The sequence below is a fragment of the Equus caballus genome, chromosome 15 (genome assembly GCF_041296265.1).
Source record: "Equus caballus isolate H_3958 breed thoroughbred chromosome 15, TB-T2T, whole genome shotgun sequence".
NCBI classification, from domain to species: domain Eukaryota; kingdom Metazoa; phylum Chordata; class Mammalia; order Perissodactyla; family Equidae; genus Equus; species Equus caballus.
In genome coordinates, this window is record NC_091698.1 from 55,853,558 (window position 1) to 55,872,207 (window position 18,650).

General features: G+C 37.0%; 2 protein-coding genes across 6 annotated transcripts in view; one reads left to right on the forward strand and one right to left on the reverse strand.

Moving 5' to 3' along the window:
- PEX13 (peroxisomal biogenesis factor 13) overlaps positions 1-16,231 on the reverse strand; it is a 26,730-nt gene extending 10,499 nt beyond the window's left edge. Inside the window, exons 1-2 of the mRNA XM_001495316.6 lie at positions 16,097-16,231; positions 937-1,631 (exon numbers count right to left, since the gene is read on the reverse strand). Coding sequence (XP_001495366.1) covers positions 937-1,631; positions 16,097-16,188 — 787 coding nt within the window. The 5' untranslated portion in view covers positions 16,189-16,231. The remainder of the gene's footprint in view (positions 1-936; positions 1,632-16,096) is intronic.
- A 64-nt stretch (positions 16,232-16,295) lies between these two features.
- PUS10 (pseudouridine synthase 10) overlaps positions 16,296-18,650 on the forward strand; it is a 70,780-nt gene continuing 68,425 nt past the window's right edge. Inside the window, exons 1-2 of one of the 5 annotated variants that reach the window (NM_001346586.1) lie at positions 16,341-16,790; positions 18,257-18,410. The gene's annotated coding sequence lies outside the window, so the exon portion shown is untranslated. Of the gene's footprint in view, positions 16,791-18,256; positions 18,411-18,650 lie in introns of all 5 variants that reach the window. The other 4 variants (XM_023618399.2, XM_023618401.2, XM_014731154.3 and 1 more) reach the window with 4 other exon arrangements.

The window sequence follows — 18,650 nt, forward strand, 5'->3', positions numbered from 1 at the left end:
CATTAGCTTCACTTTTCTAAATTGAGACAGCACTCTGTACCAGTTGATAGAATAGGGGCTTAACAGGCAAACAGGCCTGGTTTTGTTTCTAGTTCTGCCTTATTAAAGATATGATCTTGGGCAAATGACTTCTCTGAACCTCAGATTGTCGCTTGTAAAACAAGGATGAAGGAAAATTCCTATCTCTTAGGGTTGTTGTAAGAATTAAATGAGATAAAAAACAAAATATGTAGTACAGTGTCTTGCATATAAAAAAGGCTCAATAAGCCTTATGTCCCTCTCTCCCCAACTATCACATTCCTTATCACATCCTTTTGTTTGTTTTTGTTTTTTTTGAAGAAGATTAGCCCTGAGCTAACTACTGCCAATCCTCCTCTTTTTGCTGAGGAAGACTGGCCCTGAGTTAACATCCGTCCCCATCTTCCTATACTTTATACGTGGGACGCCTACCACAGCATGGCTTTTGCCAAGCGGTGCCATGTCCGCACCCGGGATCCGAACCGGTGAACCCCGGGCCACCGAGAAGCGGAACGTGCAAACTTAACCGCTGCACCACTGGGCTGGCCCCTCCTTATCACATTCTTTTTGTCTCATTACAATTACCTGTATATGTGTCTCACCCACCTCCCTGGCAGTAAGTTTTAGAAAGATAGGGGCATCATGTCCTATGTATCTTTGTATTCTCCACAGCATCAAGTTCAGTATCGTATAAACAGTAGTTAGGTAACGTATGCTGTTAAATGGAACTAACAATGAATAAATCAACAAGCCTGCTTTTGTTACATATTCCTCTTCCAGTTTTGAAGTTCTTAACTGAAAATACATCTGGATCAAAATATTAAATACAAATAAATATAAAGAATGCTAATTTAACAAATCTGCTCTTGAAATTTGAGATTGTTATATGGTTTTTTAAAACTATTTTCTTACTCTTACCTGTTACTTCATCAGTGTGGGTAGACAGCAGTTTCCAGATGAGATAAGGACCACCAAGGATTACAGCAAAGAATAAGAATATTGGCCAAGATTTTGCTGAATTAGCTGCTCTGTCCTCGGCACCAAGGCAAGCCACAGTTCCTTCACTTTCTGCCCATAAGTCCTCATTCTCAGAGCCTCCTCTTAAACCTATCATTCGCTGTAACCGTCTATAAAGATACCTTATAGTCCTAACTAATGCAAAAGCTGAAAAGACCTTTGTGAAGTGTATTTTTAATCGGGAAAAGTGATTTGCTACATCCAATACAGCCCTGAAACTGTTATAGACAGCTGAAAAGGTAGCATCCATCATCATACTGACAGAGGCAAATGCATGCACAATACTTTCAATGGACTGAAATGCACCTCTGCTGCTTTCTTCAGCTTGCTGAACAAATCTACTAGGTGGAAGATCATCCAAACGGAGGCGGTTATAGCCCAACCCATTATATCCATAACTATAAGGGCTATAGCTTCCATAAAATGAATTTCCATAGGCACCATATCCAGAAGAAAATGAACTGTAAGCAGGTCTAAAAGTGTTCACACTGCTGCTTCCTGTCTGCTGTGATGGCCTTGGAAGAATAGGTGGCGGCACTCTGGTAAGCGTTGGTTGTCCAGGTCTTGTCAATAAAGTAGGACCCAAATCAGCAGATCTAAAACCAAAAGAGATTCAAAATAGTAACTTCAGCACACAATACCTGCAATTCAAAATAACTATTAAATACCTCCTATATATCTAGTGTTACAACAGATTCTACTGAAGATGTGTTAAGAGTAAGGAACAGCTTCTAATACCCAGATGCTTAGAATCTCAGTGTTAAGACAAAATGGCTAAGATAAAATAGCTGACTGAACTCTGCTATTTTCTTGTTTGCTTATGCTAGGATTATTAGTATTATCTTCAATCTGTGGTTTCTTTGTAAGACACTTGTCCATTTTCTCAGGGTTAGTTACAACTAGATATTTGTCCATCCTTGCACCTAAAAGGTATCACCTTAATTACTATACTTTTATAATATGTCCAATTATCCAATAAAACAAGTCGTCCTACAACATTCTTCATCTTCGAGAGTGTCTTGGCTAATTTGAATTTCCACATACATTTTAGAATCAGAGCTTGAAGATCCAAACCCCTCTCCCCAAAAAAACCCTATTGAGAGTCTGTTTGAGATTACATTGAATCTGCAGATTAATTTGAGGTAACTGACATCTTTATAAGACTGAGAGTTTCAACCCATGAATACAACGTATGCTCTGTTTATTTAGGTCTTTTAAAGTTTTTCTCAATAATAGTTTTCAAAAATAACTTTATTGAGTCTCAATGTTCTATAGTTTACTGTATAGAGGTCTTTCTTTAGATTTACTCCTATATATTTGATTGTTTTGGTGCTACTGCAAATAGTATCTTTCTAAAATTTCACTTTGTTGCCGTTAAATAGAAATAATTGACTTTTTTGAATATGGTCCTTGTATCTAGGTCTAGCAACGTTGTTTTGGATTTTCTAGAATCTTAAGGATTTACAGTTATACTGTATGTGAATAGTGGTATGTTTATTTCTTCCTTTTCAATTCTTACAGCATTGGTTAAGACATTGCACCTAGAACCTGCAGTACAATCTTGAATAGAAGTGATGATAGCAGGCATCCTTGTCTCATTCCTGACCTCAAAGGGGAAGTTCTCAATATGTCACCATTAATTATTATGTTTGCTGTAAGTTTGCTGTAGATTTAGTAGTTTCTTTTCTATTTCTATCTCTATTTGCTATGACTTTTTTATCATGAATGAACGTCGAACTTTATCAAATGATTTCTTGGCATCTATCAAGATGATTATATGATTTTTTTCCTTTATATTCTTAATATGATGAACTACATAAATTTGTAAATGTTAAAGCCAACCTACATTCCTCAAGTAAAACCAAGTAGGCCACAATATATTCCTGGATTTGGTTTGCCAATATTTTCTTGAAGACTTTTTTGTATCTATGTTCATGAGTGATAATGTCCTAATTTGCTTTTATTGTATTGTCTTTGACAGGTTTGAATACCAAGGATTTACTAGCCTCTTAAAAAGAGTTGGAGAGCATTTCTCTCTTTTCTAGTCCCTAGAAAAGTTTGCGGCATTATTTCTTCCTTAAAAGTTTGTGAAATTTACTAGTAAAGTCATATGGGTCTGGAATTCTCTTATTGGGAATGATTTTAATTATGAATTCAATTTCTTTGGTTATCATGCTACTTAAACTGTGGTCTGTGGATCAGTGCTAAGTTTATGAACCATCTGTACCAAACTATAAAGAGAAAAGTAAAGAAAATGAGATTGTTTAAGTAATTTGACACTGCTATGATATTTTTATTGTTTTATAAAAAGTATTGGCCATCAATACAAACATTTTGAGAAGCACTGCTTTAATGTTATAGGACTATTCATCTTTCTACTTGTAAATTATACCTTGCTTCATCCCCTAAATCTATTCTTTTCCTTTCTGTATTTTGTCTCTTTGTATTTCATTCTGGATATTTTCTTCCCAACTATCCTTTAAGTCCCTGCTATTCAAAGGGTCAATGAACCACGAGATAAGGACCTTGCACCATAAAGTAAATCAACAAATTCTTTCTTCACAAAGTTTTGCTATCAAGAAAATGCCAGTTGAACTAAATAGTGTGCTCAGTGTCCACGTTGCTTTACACTCTGGTACAAGTTTCACTGTCTTTTTGTGGATTGCTAATAACATATAGATGAAAAACAGCAGCCAGTCCATAGACTCTTAGTAGCTACAAAACATACTTTGAGTAGCACTGCTCTAAGTCACTAGTTTTCTCTGTAGTGGTGTCGCATCTGTTGTTAAACCCAATGAGTTCTTAATTTCGGTTATTTTTTTTTCTAGAAATTCCTTTTCTTTTTAATAGTTTCCAATTCTCTACCAAAATTCTTTATCTTTTCTTTTATTGCCTTCAACATATTAAACATAGTTAATTTAAAGTCTCTTTGGTAATTTCATTATCTAGAGTCCCTATGAATCTGTTTTTTCATCTGTTGTTTTACTTAGTTTCCATTTATGTTTTCTAATGTCCTCCTGGGTCTGGCTATTTGATTTCGCTTGTTCATCAGACATATAAGACTTGTAGCAATAATTTGAGACTCTAGATGATGCTCTCTTCCTCTAGATGTGTTTCATTTTGGTTATTGTTTACTGAACTATCCTCTAGTTTGGTTCAGGCAGGCTGCTCGGGCTAATATCCCATTTTCAGGAACTAAGATGATTTGAAGCTGGGCTTCTGTTCCTGTAAGGGCCTGTCTACTTCTTTTATATCCTATCTAGATGTATCGTTTCAGGGTCCTAACACAGGTTGGGTAATTTATCAGTACCATCTCTTGGAGGACCTCTGAATTCTAACCATGCTCCAAGAGTCTGTCAAAAGCGCTATTCAACTAGCTTCTCATCATCTAAGCTGCTTGTTCAGGAATCATCAGAAGCTTCTGTGGGAAAAGTATTTTCAAATGCCATGCTCACTTTTGTGGATTTTCATCTTTCCTGGATCCGGGCTCCATAAATCTTTATCTTCTTATTTGCTCTATAATGCTTTCAAGCAGATGTTTTATATTCTGCTTAGCTTTCTACTTGTTCTAAACAGGGGTTTCCCCCCCCCCAATTACTTATTCTGCCATCATCTGAAGTCCTTCCCACAACTCTCTGTCCATACTTTGTACAGTATCTTACGTTTGTTTACACATCTGCCTCTTCTTGTACAAGGTGAGCTCCTCAAAGGAGCTCTGTTTCTCTATCACCTACTATGGTGCTTAGCATATAATAGGTACATACAAACACTATGCTACTCTCATTAGTGAATATTTAATACACATATGTCACAGAGACTATTAACAGAGATTATTTTTTCCTTACATATCCTCATATTGTTTCATAAACCGTGATGAGTATGTTACTTTAAAACTTATAGGGAATTAAATTTAAATATTTGGTAATAAAAAATAGCTTTCCTCTTACTCTTCTCTGGTTTTAATGCTGTCTTTCTCTGGCATACACAAGTGTCTTCAGTGTCCATGTACAGTGTTGCTTTCTGTTACAACCAGCACAATAAGAACAACTAAACAGGCCCAAGACTTAAAAGGACACAAGATGAATTCTTAGTGCTGAATGTGCAAAGAGTCTCTCCCATCCAACTTTTTATTTTGAAAAGTTTCAAAGAGGAAAAAAAAAACACCTCAATGAATACCTACACATCTTCTATCTAGATTCAACAACTGTTATCATTTTGACACATTTGCTTTCTCTCTCTCATCTTTTAAAAATTCTTGAAACTTCTGAAATTAATTTGTAGACTTGATAAATTATTCCTAAATACCTCAGCACGCATTTCCTAAGAATAAACGTATTTCATATAAAACCGTAATACCATTTTCCCATCTTTGAAAGTTAACAATTCCATATCTTTATCCAATTGATATTCAAAACATATCCATTACCCTCAAATGTCTTTATTTAAACAGCTTTATTGAGATAAAATTCCCAGACCATAAAATTTACCCACTTAGTGTAAAATTCAATGGTTTTTCATATATTCACAGAAGTGTACAACCATCATCATATGTAATTCCAGAATATTTTAGTCATCCCAAATAGAAACCCCATATTCATTAGCAGTCACTCCCCATTTCCTGCTCTCCCCCAGTCAGGCAACCACCAATCTACTTTCTGTCTCTATAGGTTTGTCTACTCTGGACATTTCCTATATAGTTCATTCTTTTTTTTTGTGATAGTTATGTTTCATAAAGTGCAAACACTGAATTAGCAAACACCAAATCATTGCTTGTGGAGAAAACAAAGGGTTAGCCTCCTTGAAGCCTCTGCTTACAAAATTTTCGTCTACTGATCAATACATATACTTGCTTTACATATGTTTCTGTTTAAAGACACCTTATTTAATATACACTGTTGACTCATGAACAATAAACTCATGGCCAACAGCACTATAACTCACATCTGAACAAAGTTTATCTAACACAAGTATTTTTCTCCATAAGCCACATCACAGCCTTCTTGGGCTTAGGAACACTAGACAGCTCTTTAGCACTATGCTTAGGTGCCACTTTAAAACAGCAAAATCACCAACAAAAATGTGAAAAATGTGGCACTACATAGATTGTGAAAAGGACACTTGTTTACAGGGTATGAGAGCTGAACCAAGAAGCCAGAGTGTTGCTTTGCTCAACCTCAGCTGAGAGATGACTCAGAACTCCCACTGCAATATGCAAGCCTGTGAACGATCACGAAAGTGCTGCGAGTATTGATTTTCGGGTTACAAATAAATTTTAGTGAGCAGGAGAATTCAGAATCTGCCAATAATAAAGTTCTATTGTATTTGGAATCATGCAATATGTAGTATTTTGTGACTGGCTTCTTTTACTTAACGTAATGTTTTGAAAGTTTATCCATACAGTAGCATGTATCAGTACTTCGTTACTTTTTATTGCCAAATTATATTTATCCATATATCAATTAATGGACATTTGGATTGCTTCTATTTTTTTGACTATTAAGACTAACGCTGCTATGAACATTTTTGTACAAATTTTTGTGGGGACATATGTTTTCATATCACTTGGATATACAACCTAGGAGTGGAATTGCTGGGTCACATGGCAACTCTGTTTAACCTTTTGAGAAACTGCCAGATTATTTTCCAAAGCCACTGCACCATTTCACATTCCTACCAGCAGTGTATGAGGGTTCCAAATTCTCCACATTTTGTCAACACTTGGTATTAGCTGTCTTTTTTATTATAGCCATTCTAGTGGGTGTGAAGTGGTATCTCACTGTGGTTTTGATTTTCATTTTCTTGATGCTAATGATGTTGCGTATCTTTTCATGTGCTTACTGGCCAGTTTTAGATCTTCTTTCAGGAAATGTCTATTCAGATACTTTGCCCATTTTTAAAATTAAGTTATTTGCCTTTTTATCACTGAGTTGTAAGGGTCAAAATATCTTTTAGGCTGTTTTTTTTTTAACAAAAATTCAATTAAGATTCACACACTGCATTTCATTGTTTGTGTCCTTACTCTCTTCTAAACTAAAACAATCCCACTTGTTTAAATGTCCTAGACTTTCTGAAGAGTCCAGCCAGTTTTCTTCTAGAATGTCCCACAGTCCAGATTTGTGTTTCCCCGAAATGTTGTTTAACTTATACTTCTATCCTCTATATATTCAGTTAAACTGAAGATTGCATTTAAAGGTTTGATTAGAATCGGGTTAATATTTTTGGCAAGAACAATTCATGAGTGATGTTGTTTACTTCAGACTGTATCACATCACATAAAAAGGCAACAAAACCATAAAAAAGGTCAGAAGATTATCAAATAGTGTGGTACATTTAGGTTTTGATGAAACAGCACTGCTCCAAAGTAGGAGCAATAATAGATAAAACAGAACAAACAGGCACATCTAGATTTATGGAACAGAAACTAAATGGAAATGTAAAATGAAGGAGGCTGAAGCTAAGGGCCTCCTCAATTCTGGGTCTGTTATTAGGCAGTGACAGCCAGGACTCAGGTTTCTAGGAAATAACAAGAACTAAAAGTGCTCCACTCAAATGGAACTACTTCATTACCTGAAACTGGGGGTTGGAAAGCACCACCCTGGCTCCTAAAAAGAGATTATAACATTTGCTGACAATAGTTCAGGATTTTTAGAAAGTTACAGAGCTAACAATGGGGGAAGATTCTGATAAGGCCTCAAACCCGGGAAATGAAACAAGTTAACTACTTGACTCAGTGACTTAATCTGTGGTATCTTAAATCTAAACCACCATTTTTATATCTGATTCTTAAATGGTGGGTGGGTGCTGAGAGACAGGTACAGGCAACACGTAAGCTACCAGACAGAAAGAGGTAAATGTAGAAAAAGGGAAAGGAGAGAAAAGAGAACTCAAAAATTCTTACTCAGAATAAACATATCAAAAATGCCATACACGAAGAAATAAAAACACTAGGAAACCAAGCTAACAAAAATCAACAATGAGGATGAAAATTCATTCAAGAAAAACTAATTTTATGTAACAGCTCAACAAAGACTTTAAATATGTTTAAAATGCTCAAAGAGATAAATGAAGCAATAATATTTGTGAAATAAAAATTTAAACGAAATAAAAACATGTAAATATGAAAAAATTCCATTAGAAACCTTAGACATGACGCCCAACAGCACACCTCGCAACTATGAGGCAAGAAGAAAACTAGTTGTTGCACATTAAGGAAGAGAGTGGAAAAATAGAACTTGAGGAATTCTACTTCAAGAAATGGCATTCTAGGTAATCAGACTAACCTTCCCACTAAAGACAACTAGAAAAGCTAGAGAAAATATAAAATTATCTGTTTAAAGCACAAGAGAATAAGGCACTGAGGAATTATGGAGTCAAAAGTTAGGAGAAAGAAAAAACCCATTTTGAGATGTTTCTCAAGGGACAATTCCAGAAGAGACAGGGTATAAAGTGAAATATAGAGCAAATACGTAATTGGAGTCAAAGGAGTGAAAAGATGATGGGGAGAAATGATAATACTTGAAGAGATAATGGCTGAGACTCCTCGGAAATTAATGAAAGACATCAAATCAGATTCAAGTTATCTCTATGAATCCCACCCAAAATAATACTAAGAAAACCACATTGAAACCTAACAAAGCATAATTGCTGAAAACTAAAAACAAAGAGAAAATCTTGAAAGCAGCCAGAGGAAAAAAAATTCCTTTCAAAGGAGCAAGAATAAGACAGAGATGGCCAAAACTGTTAGAAAGCTGACAGAAAAAAAAGGAAGCCAGGAAAAATGTAGGTCCCTTGATGATGATGTTGAGTTAGCAGATCTCTAGACTTCTTGTCAACTAAACAATAAATGTCTTTATAGTCCAAAGCACAGTAAGCCAGATATTGTTACTTGTAGTGGAAACTATTTCTGATATAATATTTCATAGGAGTTCCAGAAGAGATGGGAATAATAGTGCTCAAAACAATATTTAAAGATACAAATGGTGAGAATTTTCCCGAATTAAAGAAAGACATTAATCATCAGATTGAACACTAGCTCCTGAGCATGAACACTGTAGCTACTGAGTAGGAGGAAAAACTATACATGTGTGTGTGTGTGTGTGTGTGTGTGTGAATATTCACACCTGGAAAGAGCCTAATAAAGCTGCAGAGGATCAAGGTATCATGTAAAATCTTAACGGCTACTAAAGAGAAGATAGTCTGTCCATAAAGGAATAAAAATTAGACTCAAAAGAAAAATTTCTGTAGCTATAAAACTTTTGATAAAAAGCCAGAAAAATATAATACAAAGAAAGAAAATTATAGGCCAATTTCACCTAAGATATATACACAAAGATCTTAAAATATGAGAACAGAATTCAGCATTGTATTAAAAATAAAATCACAATTAAACAGAGTTCATCCAGAAATGCAAAGATGATTCAACATTAGGAAGTTAACTGATGCAATAAACCACATTTTCATATTAAAAGAAAAATACATGTAATGATCTCAACAGATATAGCAAAGTCATTCATAACATTTAATACTCCATAAAATTTAATAAAAATCTGAGCAAGGTAGAGAGAAGTTTGACAAGACATTTACCAAAAGCAAAAAGCAAACATCATATTTAATAGACATGAGAAGCATTCCAATGAAAGTAAGGACTAATACAAGGATGGGGGCTATCTTTACAGGCTTATTTGTAAATGACAGGATTGTCAACATGGAACTCAAGAGAATTTCAACCAATCCATCGGAACAAATGAAGAGTCTGACATTATGCTAGATATAATATCTATTATATTAGAAAAACTGGGAAAGAACTTCATGGAGACAATTACAAAACATTATTTAAGGCAAAAAAGGTCAAAATTCTCACCAATTGTACCTTACACAATATTCACGGATGGAAAGACTTACTTGATCTATAACTAAAAGTTCCAATAAAATCCCAGTATGTCTTTTTTTTAAAGGGTAAGTGTAACAAAGAAAATTTTGAAAGACAGCAATATGTAGAGGCTCCTAGCATACCAGATATCAAAATTTTTTATAAAGACAGTGCAGTGATAGCATAAGAACAGACAAATAGGCCAACGGAACATACAAGAAAGGCCCCAAAACAGAATCATACATTTAGGAAAACTTGATATGATATAGATTACATTATAAACTAGTATGGAATAGACTATTCAATAAATGGTGTTGGACAATTAGTTATGCATGTTGAAAAAAAATTAGATTCCTGGGGCTGGCCCCGTGACTAAGTGGTTAAGTTCTCGCACTCTGCTCTGGCAGCCCAGGGTTTCGCCAGCTCAGATCCTGGGTGCAGACATGGCACCACTCATCAAGCCATGCTGAGGTGGTGTCCCACATGCCATAACCAGAAGGACCTACAATTAGAATATACAACTATGTACTGGGGAGCTTTGGGGAGAAAAAGAAGGAAGAAAAAAACAAAAAAGAAGAATAGCAACAAACGTTAGCTCAGGTGCCAGTTAAAAAAAAAAATGATTCCCTAGATTCCCTATTTCACATTGATTATTTGTACATAAAGTACATTCCAGGTGGATTATAGATATGAATGTGAAAAGCAGAACATTTAAAAGAAAACATTGAAAAAAATTTTCCCGATTTGAGGTAGAGAGGATTTCTTAACCAAGACACAAAAAGTACAAATAATAAAATACGAAAATTTTGGCTATCTTAGAATTAAAAGTATCTGTACAACAAAAATGAACATGAATATAAATAAGAAGACAAGCCACAGACTAGAAGATATTAAAAACATCCAAACAAAATAGGATTAGTATGAACAAGAAAGTACTCCTACACATTGATAAGCCAAGGTAAAACCAATATAAAAGTGGGCAAAAGAGACCAACAGGAAAAACTCAAATGGCTAACAAATAATTCAACAATATGCTCAATTTTATTACTAATCAGAGAAGTGAAAATTAAAGATGAAATACCATTTCACACCCATTAGGTCGAAAAACACAGTACTAAAACATAACACAGACTGTTGGAATATCATAGAGAAACAGAATACCTTGCTACGAAAATGTAAAAACTGGTATACAAGCACTTTGGGGAGTAACCTGGCAATAGTCAGTACTTGAAGACAAGCATACCCTTCCACCAAGCCATTCCACTCTCAGGAACATGTTAGAAAACATCTTGGAAATGTGCACAAGGAGAAAGGCACAAAAATGTTCACTGCAGCAGTTTTAAGTACATAAGAACTACTACTCTAATACCTACAACGGAACAAACAAATAGTTTGCTTTAATATAATATAATATCCTATGGTAGTTAAAATAAACTACAGCTACATTTATGAACAAGATGAATGTCAAAATAAATAATATTTAGTGGAAACACATTTTGCAAAATGATACATATAGTTTGAAAATATTTATTTAATGTAAAAACATACTAAACAAAAATATTTATATTTATATAATGTACACACAAACCTAAGTACTAAACTATAAAATAAAGTATGAAAACAGAGAAAAGAGCAAACAAATAAAAGAACAAATGAAACCCAAAATCAGTGTAAGGAAACAATAAAAATCAGAGTGGAAATAACTGAAATAGAGACTAAAAATAGAAAAGATGAATGAAACTAAGAGCTGGTTCTTTGAAAAGATAAACAAAATTGACAAACCTTTAACTAGACTCAGCAAGAAAAAAAGAGAGAAGACTCAAATAAATAAAATCAGAAGCAAAAGAGGAGAAATTACAATGGACACCACAGCAATACAAAGGATTATAACAGAATACTATGAAAAGCTATATACCAACGAATTGGATAATCTAGAAGAAAGGGATAAATTCTTAGAACCATACAACCTCCCAAAATTGAATCAAGAAGAAATAGAGAACTTCAATAGACCAATCATCAGTAAGGATATCGAAATAGTAATCAAAAACCTCCCTAAAAATAAAAGTCCAAGACAAGATGACTTCTCTGGTGAATTCTACCAAACATTCAAAGAAGACAATACCTATCCTTCTCAAACTCTTTCAAAAAATTGAAGAGGAGGGAATGCTTTCTAAGTCATTCTACAAGGCCAACACTATCCTGATACCAAAACGAGACAAGGACAACACAAAAAAAGAAAATTATAGCACAATGTCACTCATGAATATCGATGCAAAAATCCTCAACAAAATATCAGCAAGTTGAATACAAGAATACATTAAAAGGATCATACACCATGATCAAGTGGGATTTATTCCAGGAATGGTTCAACATCCTCAAATCAATCAACATGATACACCACATTAACAAAATGAAAAATAAAAATCACACAATCATCTCAATAGATGCAGAGAAAGCATTTGACAAGATACAGCATCCATTTATGATAAAAACTCAGAATAAAATGGATATAGAAGGAAAGTACCTCAACATAATAAAGGTCATATATGACAAATCCACAGCTAACATCATACTCAATGGTGAAAAACTGAAAGCTATCCCTCTAAGAACAGGAACAAGACAATGATGTCCACTTTCACCACTCTTATTTAACTTAATATTGGAAGTCCTAGCCAGGGCAATCAGGCAAGAAAAAGAAAAGGGATCCAAATTGGAAAGAAAGAAGTAAAACTGTCACTACTTGCAGATGACATGATTTTATATATAGAAAACCCTGAAGAATTCACCAAAAAACTATTAGAAACAAATATAGTAAAGATGCAGTGTACAAAATCAACAAATATCAGTTATGTTTGTATATGTGAACAACAAAATAGCAGAAAGAGAAATCAAGAATACAATCCCATTTACAAACGAAACAAAAAGAATAAAATACCTAGGAATAAATTTAACCATAGAGGTGAAGGACCTGTACACTGAAAACTATAAAATATTGTTCAAAGAAATTGAAGAAGACATAAAGAAATGGAAAGATACTCCGTGTTCATGGATTGGAAGAATTAACATAGTTAAAATGTCCATACTTCCTAAAATGATCTACAGATTCAATGCAATCCCTATCAAAGTCCCAACGACATTTTTCACAAAAATAGAACAAAGAATCCTAAAATTTATATGGAACAACAGAAATCCCCAAATAGCCAAAGCCAGCCTAAGAAAAAACAACAAAGCTGGAGGTATCACACTCCTTGATTACAAAATATACTACCAAGCTATAGTAATCAAAACAGCATGGTACTGGTACAAAAACAGACACAGAGGTAATGAAACAGAATTGAGAGCCCGGAAATAAAACCACACATCTATGGACAGCTAATTTTTGACAAAGGAGCCAAGAACATATAATGGAGAAGGGAAAGTCTCTTCAATAAATGGTGCTGGGAAAACTAGAAAGCCACATGCAAAAAAACGAAAGTAGACCATTATCTTATATCAGACACAAAAATTAATTCAAAATGGATTAAAGACTTGAATGTAAGACCTGAAACCATAAAACTCCTATAAGAAAACAGGTAGTATTCTCTTTGACATCAGCCTGAGCAGTATCTTTTTGAATATCATGTCTTCTCAGGCAAGGGAAACAAAAGAAAAAATAAACAAATGGGACTACATCAAACTAAAAAGCTTCTGCACAGCAAAAGAAATCATCAACAAAACAAAAAGACAACCTAACAACTGGGAGAAGATATTTGCAAATCATGTATCTGATAAGAGGTTAATATCCAAAATATATAAAGAACTCACACAATTCAAGGACAAAAACAAACAACCCACTAAAAAATGGGCAGAGAATCTGAACAGATATTTTTCCAAAAAAGATATAAAACTGCCAACAGGCACCTTAAAGGATGTTCAAACACCATTAACCATCAGGGAAATGCAAATCAAAACTACAATGAGATATCACCTCACGCCTGTCAGAATGGCTATAATTAACAAGAAAGGAAATAAGTGTTGGAGAGGATGCTGAGAAAAGGGAACTCTCAAACACTGCTGGGAGTGCAAACTGGTGCAGCCACTATGAAAAACAGGATGGAGATTCCTCAAAAAATTAAGACTAGAACTACCATATGATCCAGCTGTGCCACTTCTGCATATTTACCCAAAGAACATGAAAACACTAATTTGAAAAGATATATGCACACCTATGTTCATTGCAGCATTATTCACAATAGCCAAGGCTTGGAAACAACCCAAGTGCCTATCAACGGATGAATGGATAAAGATGTGATATATAAATACAATGGAATACTATTCAGCCATAAAAAGGACGAAATCTTACAACGTGCAACAATATGGATGGACCTTGAGGGCATTATGCTAAGCAAAACAAGACAGACAGAGAAAGCCGGATATCGAATGATTTCCCTTATGTGGAAGATAACCACCACCACAGACAAACATATAGACACAGAGACTAGATTGCTGGTTATCAGAGGAGAAGGGGGGTGAGCGGAGAGAGAAAGGAGTAAAAGGGCACACGTGTGCTGTGAACACAATGTAGTCTACACAGAAATCAAAATGTAATGATATATACCTGAAACTTACACAAACTTATAAACCAATGTTACCTCAATTAAAAAAAAAAGTTTGAAAAATTGGGTACACTAAACACCAATAGGGACAGCAGTTACCCCACGAAAGAATGGAAGGGTTTAACTGTCTAATTTTTATTTTTAAAAAAACCTGAGGCAAACTTGACAAAATGTTATTTCTTAAAGCTAAGAGTGAATACACAAGTATTTATTATCTTACTTGTACCGGTCTTTACATGTTTAAAATAATTCACAACGAAAAAAAGTAATTTTAGGGGCTGGCCCAGCGCAGCGATTAAGTTCACACGTTGTGCTTCGGCGGCCCAGGGTTCCACGCTTCGGATCCTGGGGGCAGACATGGCACCGTTTGGCAAGCCATGCTGTGGCAGGCGTCCCACATATAAAGTAGAGGAAGATGGGCACGGATGTTAGCTCAGGACCCGTCTTCCTCAGCAAAAAGAGGAGGATTGGCAGCACATGTTAGCTCAGGGCTAATCTTCCTCAAAAAAGAAAAAAAAAGAAAAAAAAGTAATTTTACATAGCAGAACTTTAACAGATGCAAGAATAAAACTTCTGTCTTCGAAAGAGCAGTGCAAATTTTTTTAAAAAGTCAAACCACTCATAAAAAAGGTAGCAGAAAGTGTCACTCCAACTTAACAGCATAATTAAAGCTTATTATTTTTTATGTAACTATCATTACTAAATTAAGTTGCTATTGTGTTCAAGCATCTTCGCGCTTAAATACAAGATTACAAGATTTCAGAACATAGCAGAAACACATTCCAGAATGTTCAGGATGTTCCTATGTTAGGTAAACCTACCGTAGTAGGTGATCTGACAGCTGAATCTCACCATCTGAATTAAGACGTCCAGAGCTACCCCACACCGGACACAAGGCTGTGAAACTCTTCTTTCACCCTATTTTAACCTCTTTTGAGTTGAAGCTCGATTTAATACTGATTAAAAACAAAAAAACCACAGGCCTTAGAAAAATCACACACTATTTGGCACACGAAGGCCATCCACAGGCCTCAGATTTAGAACTCTGGCTTTAAAGTTGCTTCTCTAAATCTCTATCCAAAACATTGCTGAGTTATGCTGGAAAAGAACGCGAAGTCTATAGGCTTGGATTCCAGTTGCGTCAAACCGACCTTCTGGGCTTTCATCAACTTCTGAAGAAGTTGTTAAAAGCTCTCACGAGAGACTTTGCTCCCTACAGAGCCGTGGCTGGGCAAATGCCACTCTCATCTGCTCGAGACTCTAAGTCTGACGCTCTGACGGGGCTCAAGCGGTTCTCTCAAGGTGGCCCGCAAACGCAAAGGGGCAGGAAGCCGCCCCCTTTCTTCCAAGCACCGCGACCCAGAGAGGCGCTCAAGAGCCCCCTGGCGAACGTCGCTACCCAGACCCGCCGGCTCAGAAACAGCTGTCCGACAGCTACACTCCCGCACAGACGCCCCGGCCCCACTGGGACCCCTCAAGCTTGGGGGCTGGCTGAGAGGGGGAGGGGACCACTCACGCCAACAACGGCCTCAACCGCCTCCTGCCAAGTCCCCGCTCCGGCCCACCAAACTCGCGGCCTGAAGAATCCCCTACTCACTGGAAAGTGGGGCCGGGTCCTGGTCCCGGACCAGCCCCCGGAATTCGGCGGGTCTCCCAGGGTTTCGGGGGCGGCGGCGGCTGGGATGCCATCTCCTCCGCCTCCGCTCGGCTCCTGCTCGGCGCCGGGGCTCTCCAGGCCGGGGTTCACCAGGACCTCACGCGCCAGGCACAACGGGCAGAACACCGAGCCCTCCACCCCGTCCACCCCTGCAGTCAGAACGGAGCTTGTTGTGTTTTGCCAGCTGGGCCAGAGGACGTGAGGATACTACTAATCCAAGAGCGAGAAACGCTCTTTTTCATTTGCCCTAGAAAGAATTTGCATTCTAAACCTGAGGGTAAGGTCTCATCGATATTTCTGGCAGCGGCTACAATGTCCTAGACGTAGGAGTCTCTAGGAGGCTTCTCCAGGACTAGTGCAATTCAGGCCAGGAGCTCCGTCCCTAGCTGTCCTACACTCTCCGGGGAGGTGGGGTGTGTGGCGGCATCCTAAGCAGTTTTACTGATTTCCCTACAAATAAGCAGGGGAGAGTTCACTCAGTCCTCGCGAGAGGGGCTGGTACTTTCGTTATAAAGCTCTCGTTTCCTCGGGGAACAGAATTGCTAGACGCAATAGGTGCGTTGTCTTTAGTCTTCCCCTTTCCCTCTTAGGGCTGCAAGGGGTTAAATCTCAGGCTCCGACGTCTTGGGAGAAGGTGAGGCAGGGAGGTCTGAGGTCAGGGGGTGCGGACTGGGTACTGGAGAGTTGGGGATGGAGGGGGTCGTTTCCTTCCAGCTGGAGCGTCTTTGTTAGCAAGGAGGGGTGAGTGGGAAGTTTCTTGGACCTGACGGAAGGGGGGAAGGGCTTGCTTGGCCAAAGGGGAAACTCGAGCTTAGACCTTGGATGAATTTCCAAGAGTCTAGAGTAGATTCCACAGCTGAGTGTATCGGTAGCGCTGTGAAGTTGTCAGCACCTTCTTTGGAGATCCAGACCCCACCCCCACCCCCACGAGATGAATGACACCCTTCTCTGTGGAAATGAGTTTTAAAAATCACAGGTTGTGAGACTCAATCTGGTCGTTTTGGTGGTTTTTCACATTCCCTGCTCCTTCCCTGTTTGCAGTGAATGGTTTCTGTAATCGTCCGAGAGGTAAAGAGAAAGTCTGTCCTCTCCTCTAGTAAACCAGAGACTGAGCCAGTTATCACTCGAGAGAGGGCACTCGATCCCTGTAGGGATCCTGACACTTGGGAGGAGGTTCTGTTCCAATGACTTGTTCCAGCTCTTTCTGTTAAACGAACACGTAAACGAAAAGCAAAAATCTTAACAAAGGCAACCAACAATGAAAATCTTACAGTATGGGATGCATTTCTCAGAGCTTCCTTTCAAAGATAATGAATCTCCTATGGAACAACTGGTTTCTGATGTCTTATGCAATCCTGTTATTTCAGTGGTGTACATCAAGATGAAACAACCAAATTTAAGGCATAAGTATTTCCTCCTTTAATGTTAAGGTGCTTGAGAAGTCGCTAGATTGTTGCCTGATACCTTTATTCTAGTGAACCTACTGGGGAGATAAACTTTCAATGCTTAAGCCAAAGCGAAGAAAGCATACATTTTAATGAAACTATTAACTTAAATCCCAGGGAAGTCTTTGATACAAAGTGTCCTTCTTAGGCACATACTCATCACTTAGTTGTTAGACAGGAGGGTTTGTTTCTTTTTCTGAGTTAAAGGTTAATTCTGAATTAAATGAAATTCTTAACTTCGTTTAATTCACTTCTAACTGATAGAAAGGAGGAGAAAAGATAACTTGAAGGGTGAGACAGAAACAGTTTATTTGTGAGGGAAGTGCAATCAGGGATATGCTTTAAATGCTTATAATCAGGCCTTCACAGAATTCCAACCGCTTCTCACCGTCAAACTAGCAGATTAAATGGGCTGGGGGAAGGGATTCAGATCACTTGTAGATAATAATGACTGCACAGAGCTTCATTATGTAGAGGGTATTCTCCACATATTCTGTACATTTGCATAAAAATGCCCTAGAGCTCAGATTTACTTAGGGAACCCTAAATCAGTGTTTCCCAATCCAGGTGTCTGAAACTTCTTTCTGGTGTGTCCAGACAAGCCTGATTTTCTTCTCTTTCTCTTCCTGCCAACTCACATATTCACCTGAATTAGAACCCAACCAGAGGCAATCTGTTTTGTTTAGTCCTGGCTGCTGAACTGATTTTTATGGTGAAGAGTTCTGTAGAACTGTATACCCGTCTGCCTCATTATTTTGTGTCAAGGATCTACTCTTGATAAGTGGCCACAAACATTTAGAAGCTTACGAGTAAGTATTGGGTTTTAAAAGGTTGGAAAACACAAACTAATTCTAAGAATCACATCTTCATAGTAAGCAGTTGATAACAGCTTCACTCTCCCACAAATTTGAAGCAATTCATTTGAATTATGAAACTGCACACATTAAAACGTGCCACTGTCTTTTATCTGCGTGACAACGGTTATACCATGCCACAACATTGTCATGCAATCATTGTTTTATAAAATATCAATAGTTCTTCATTTTAGA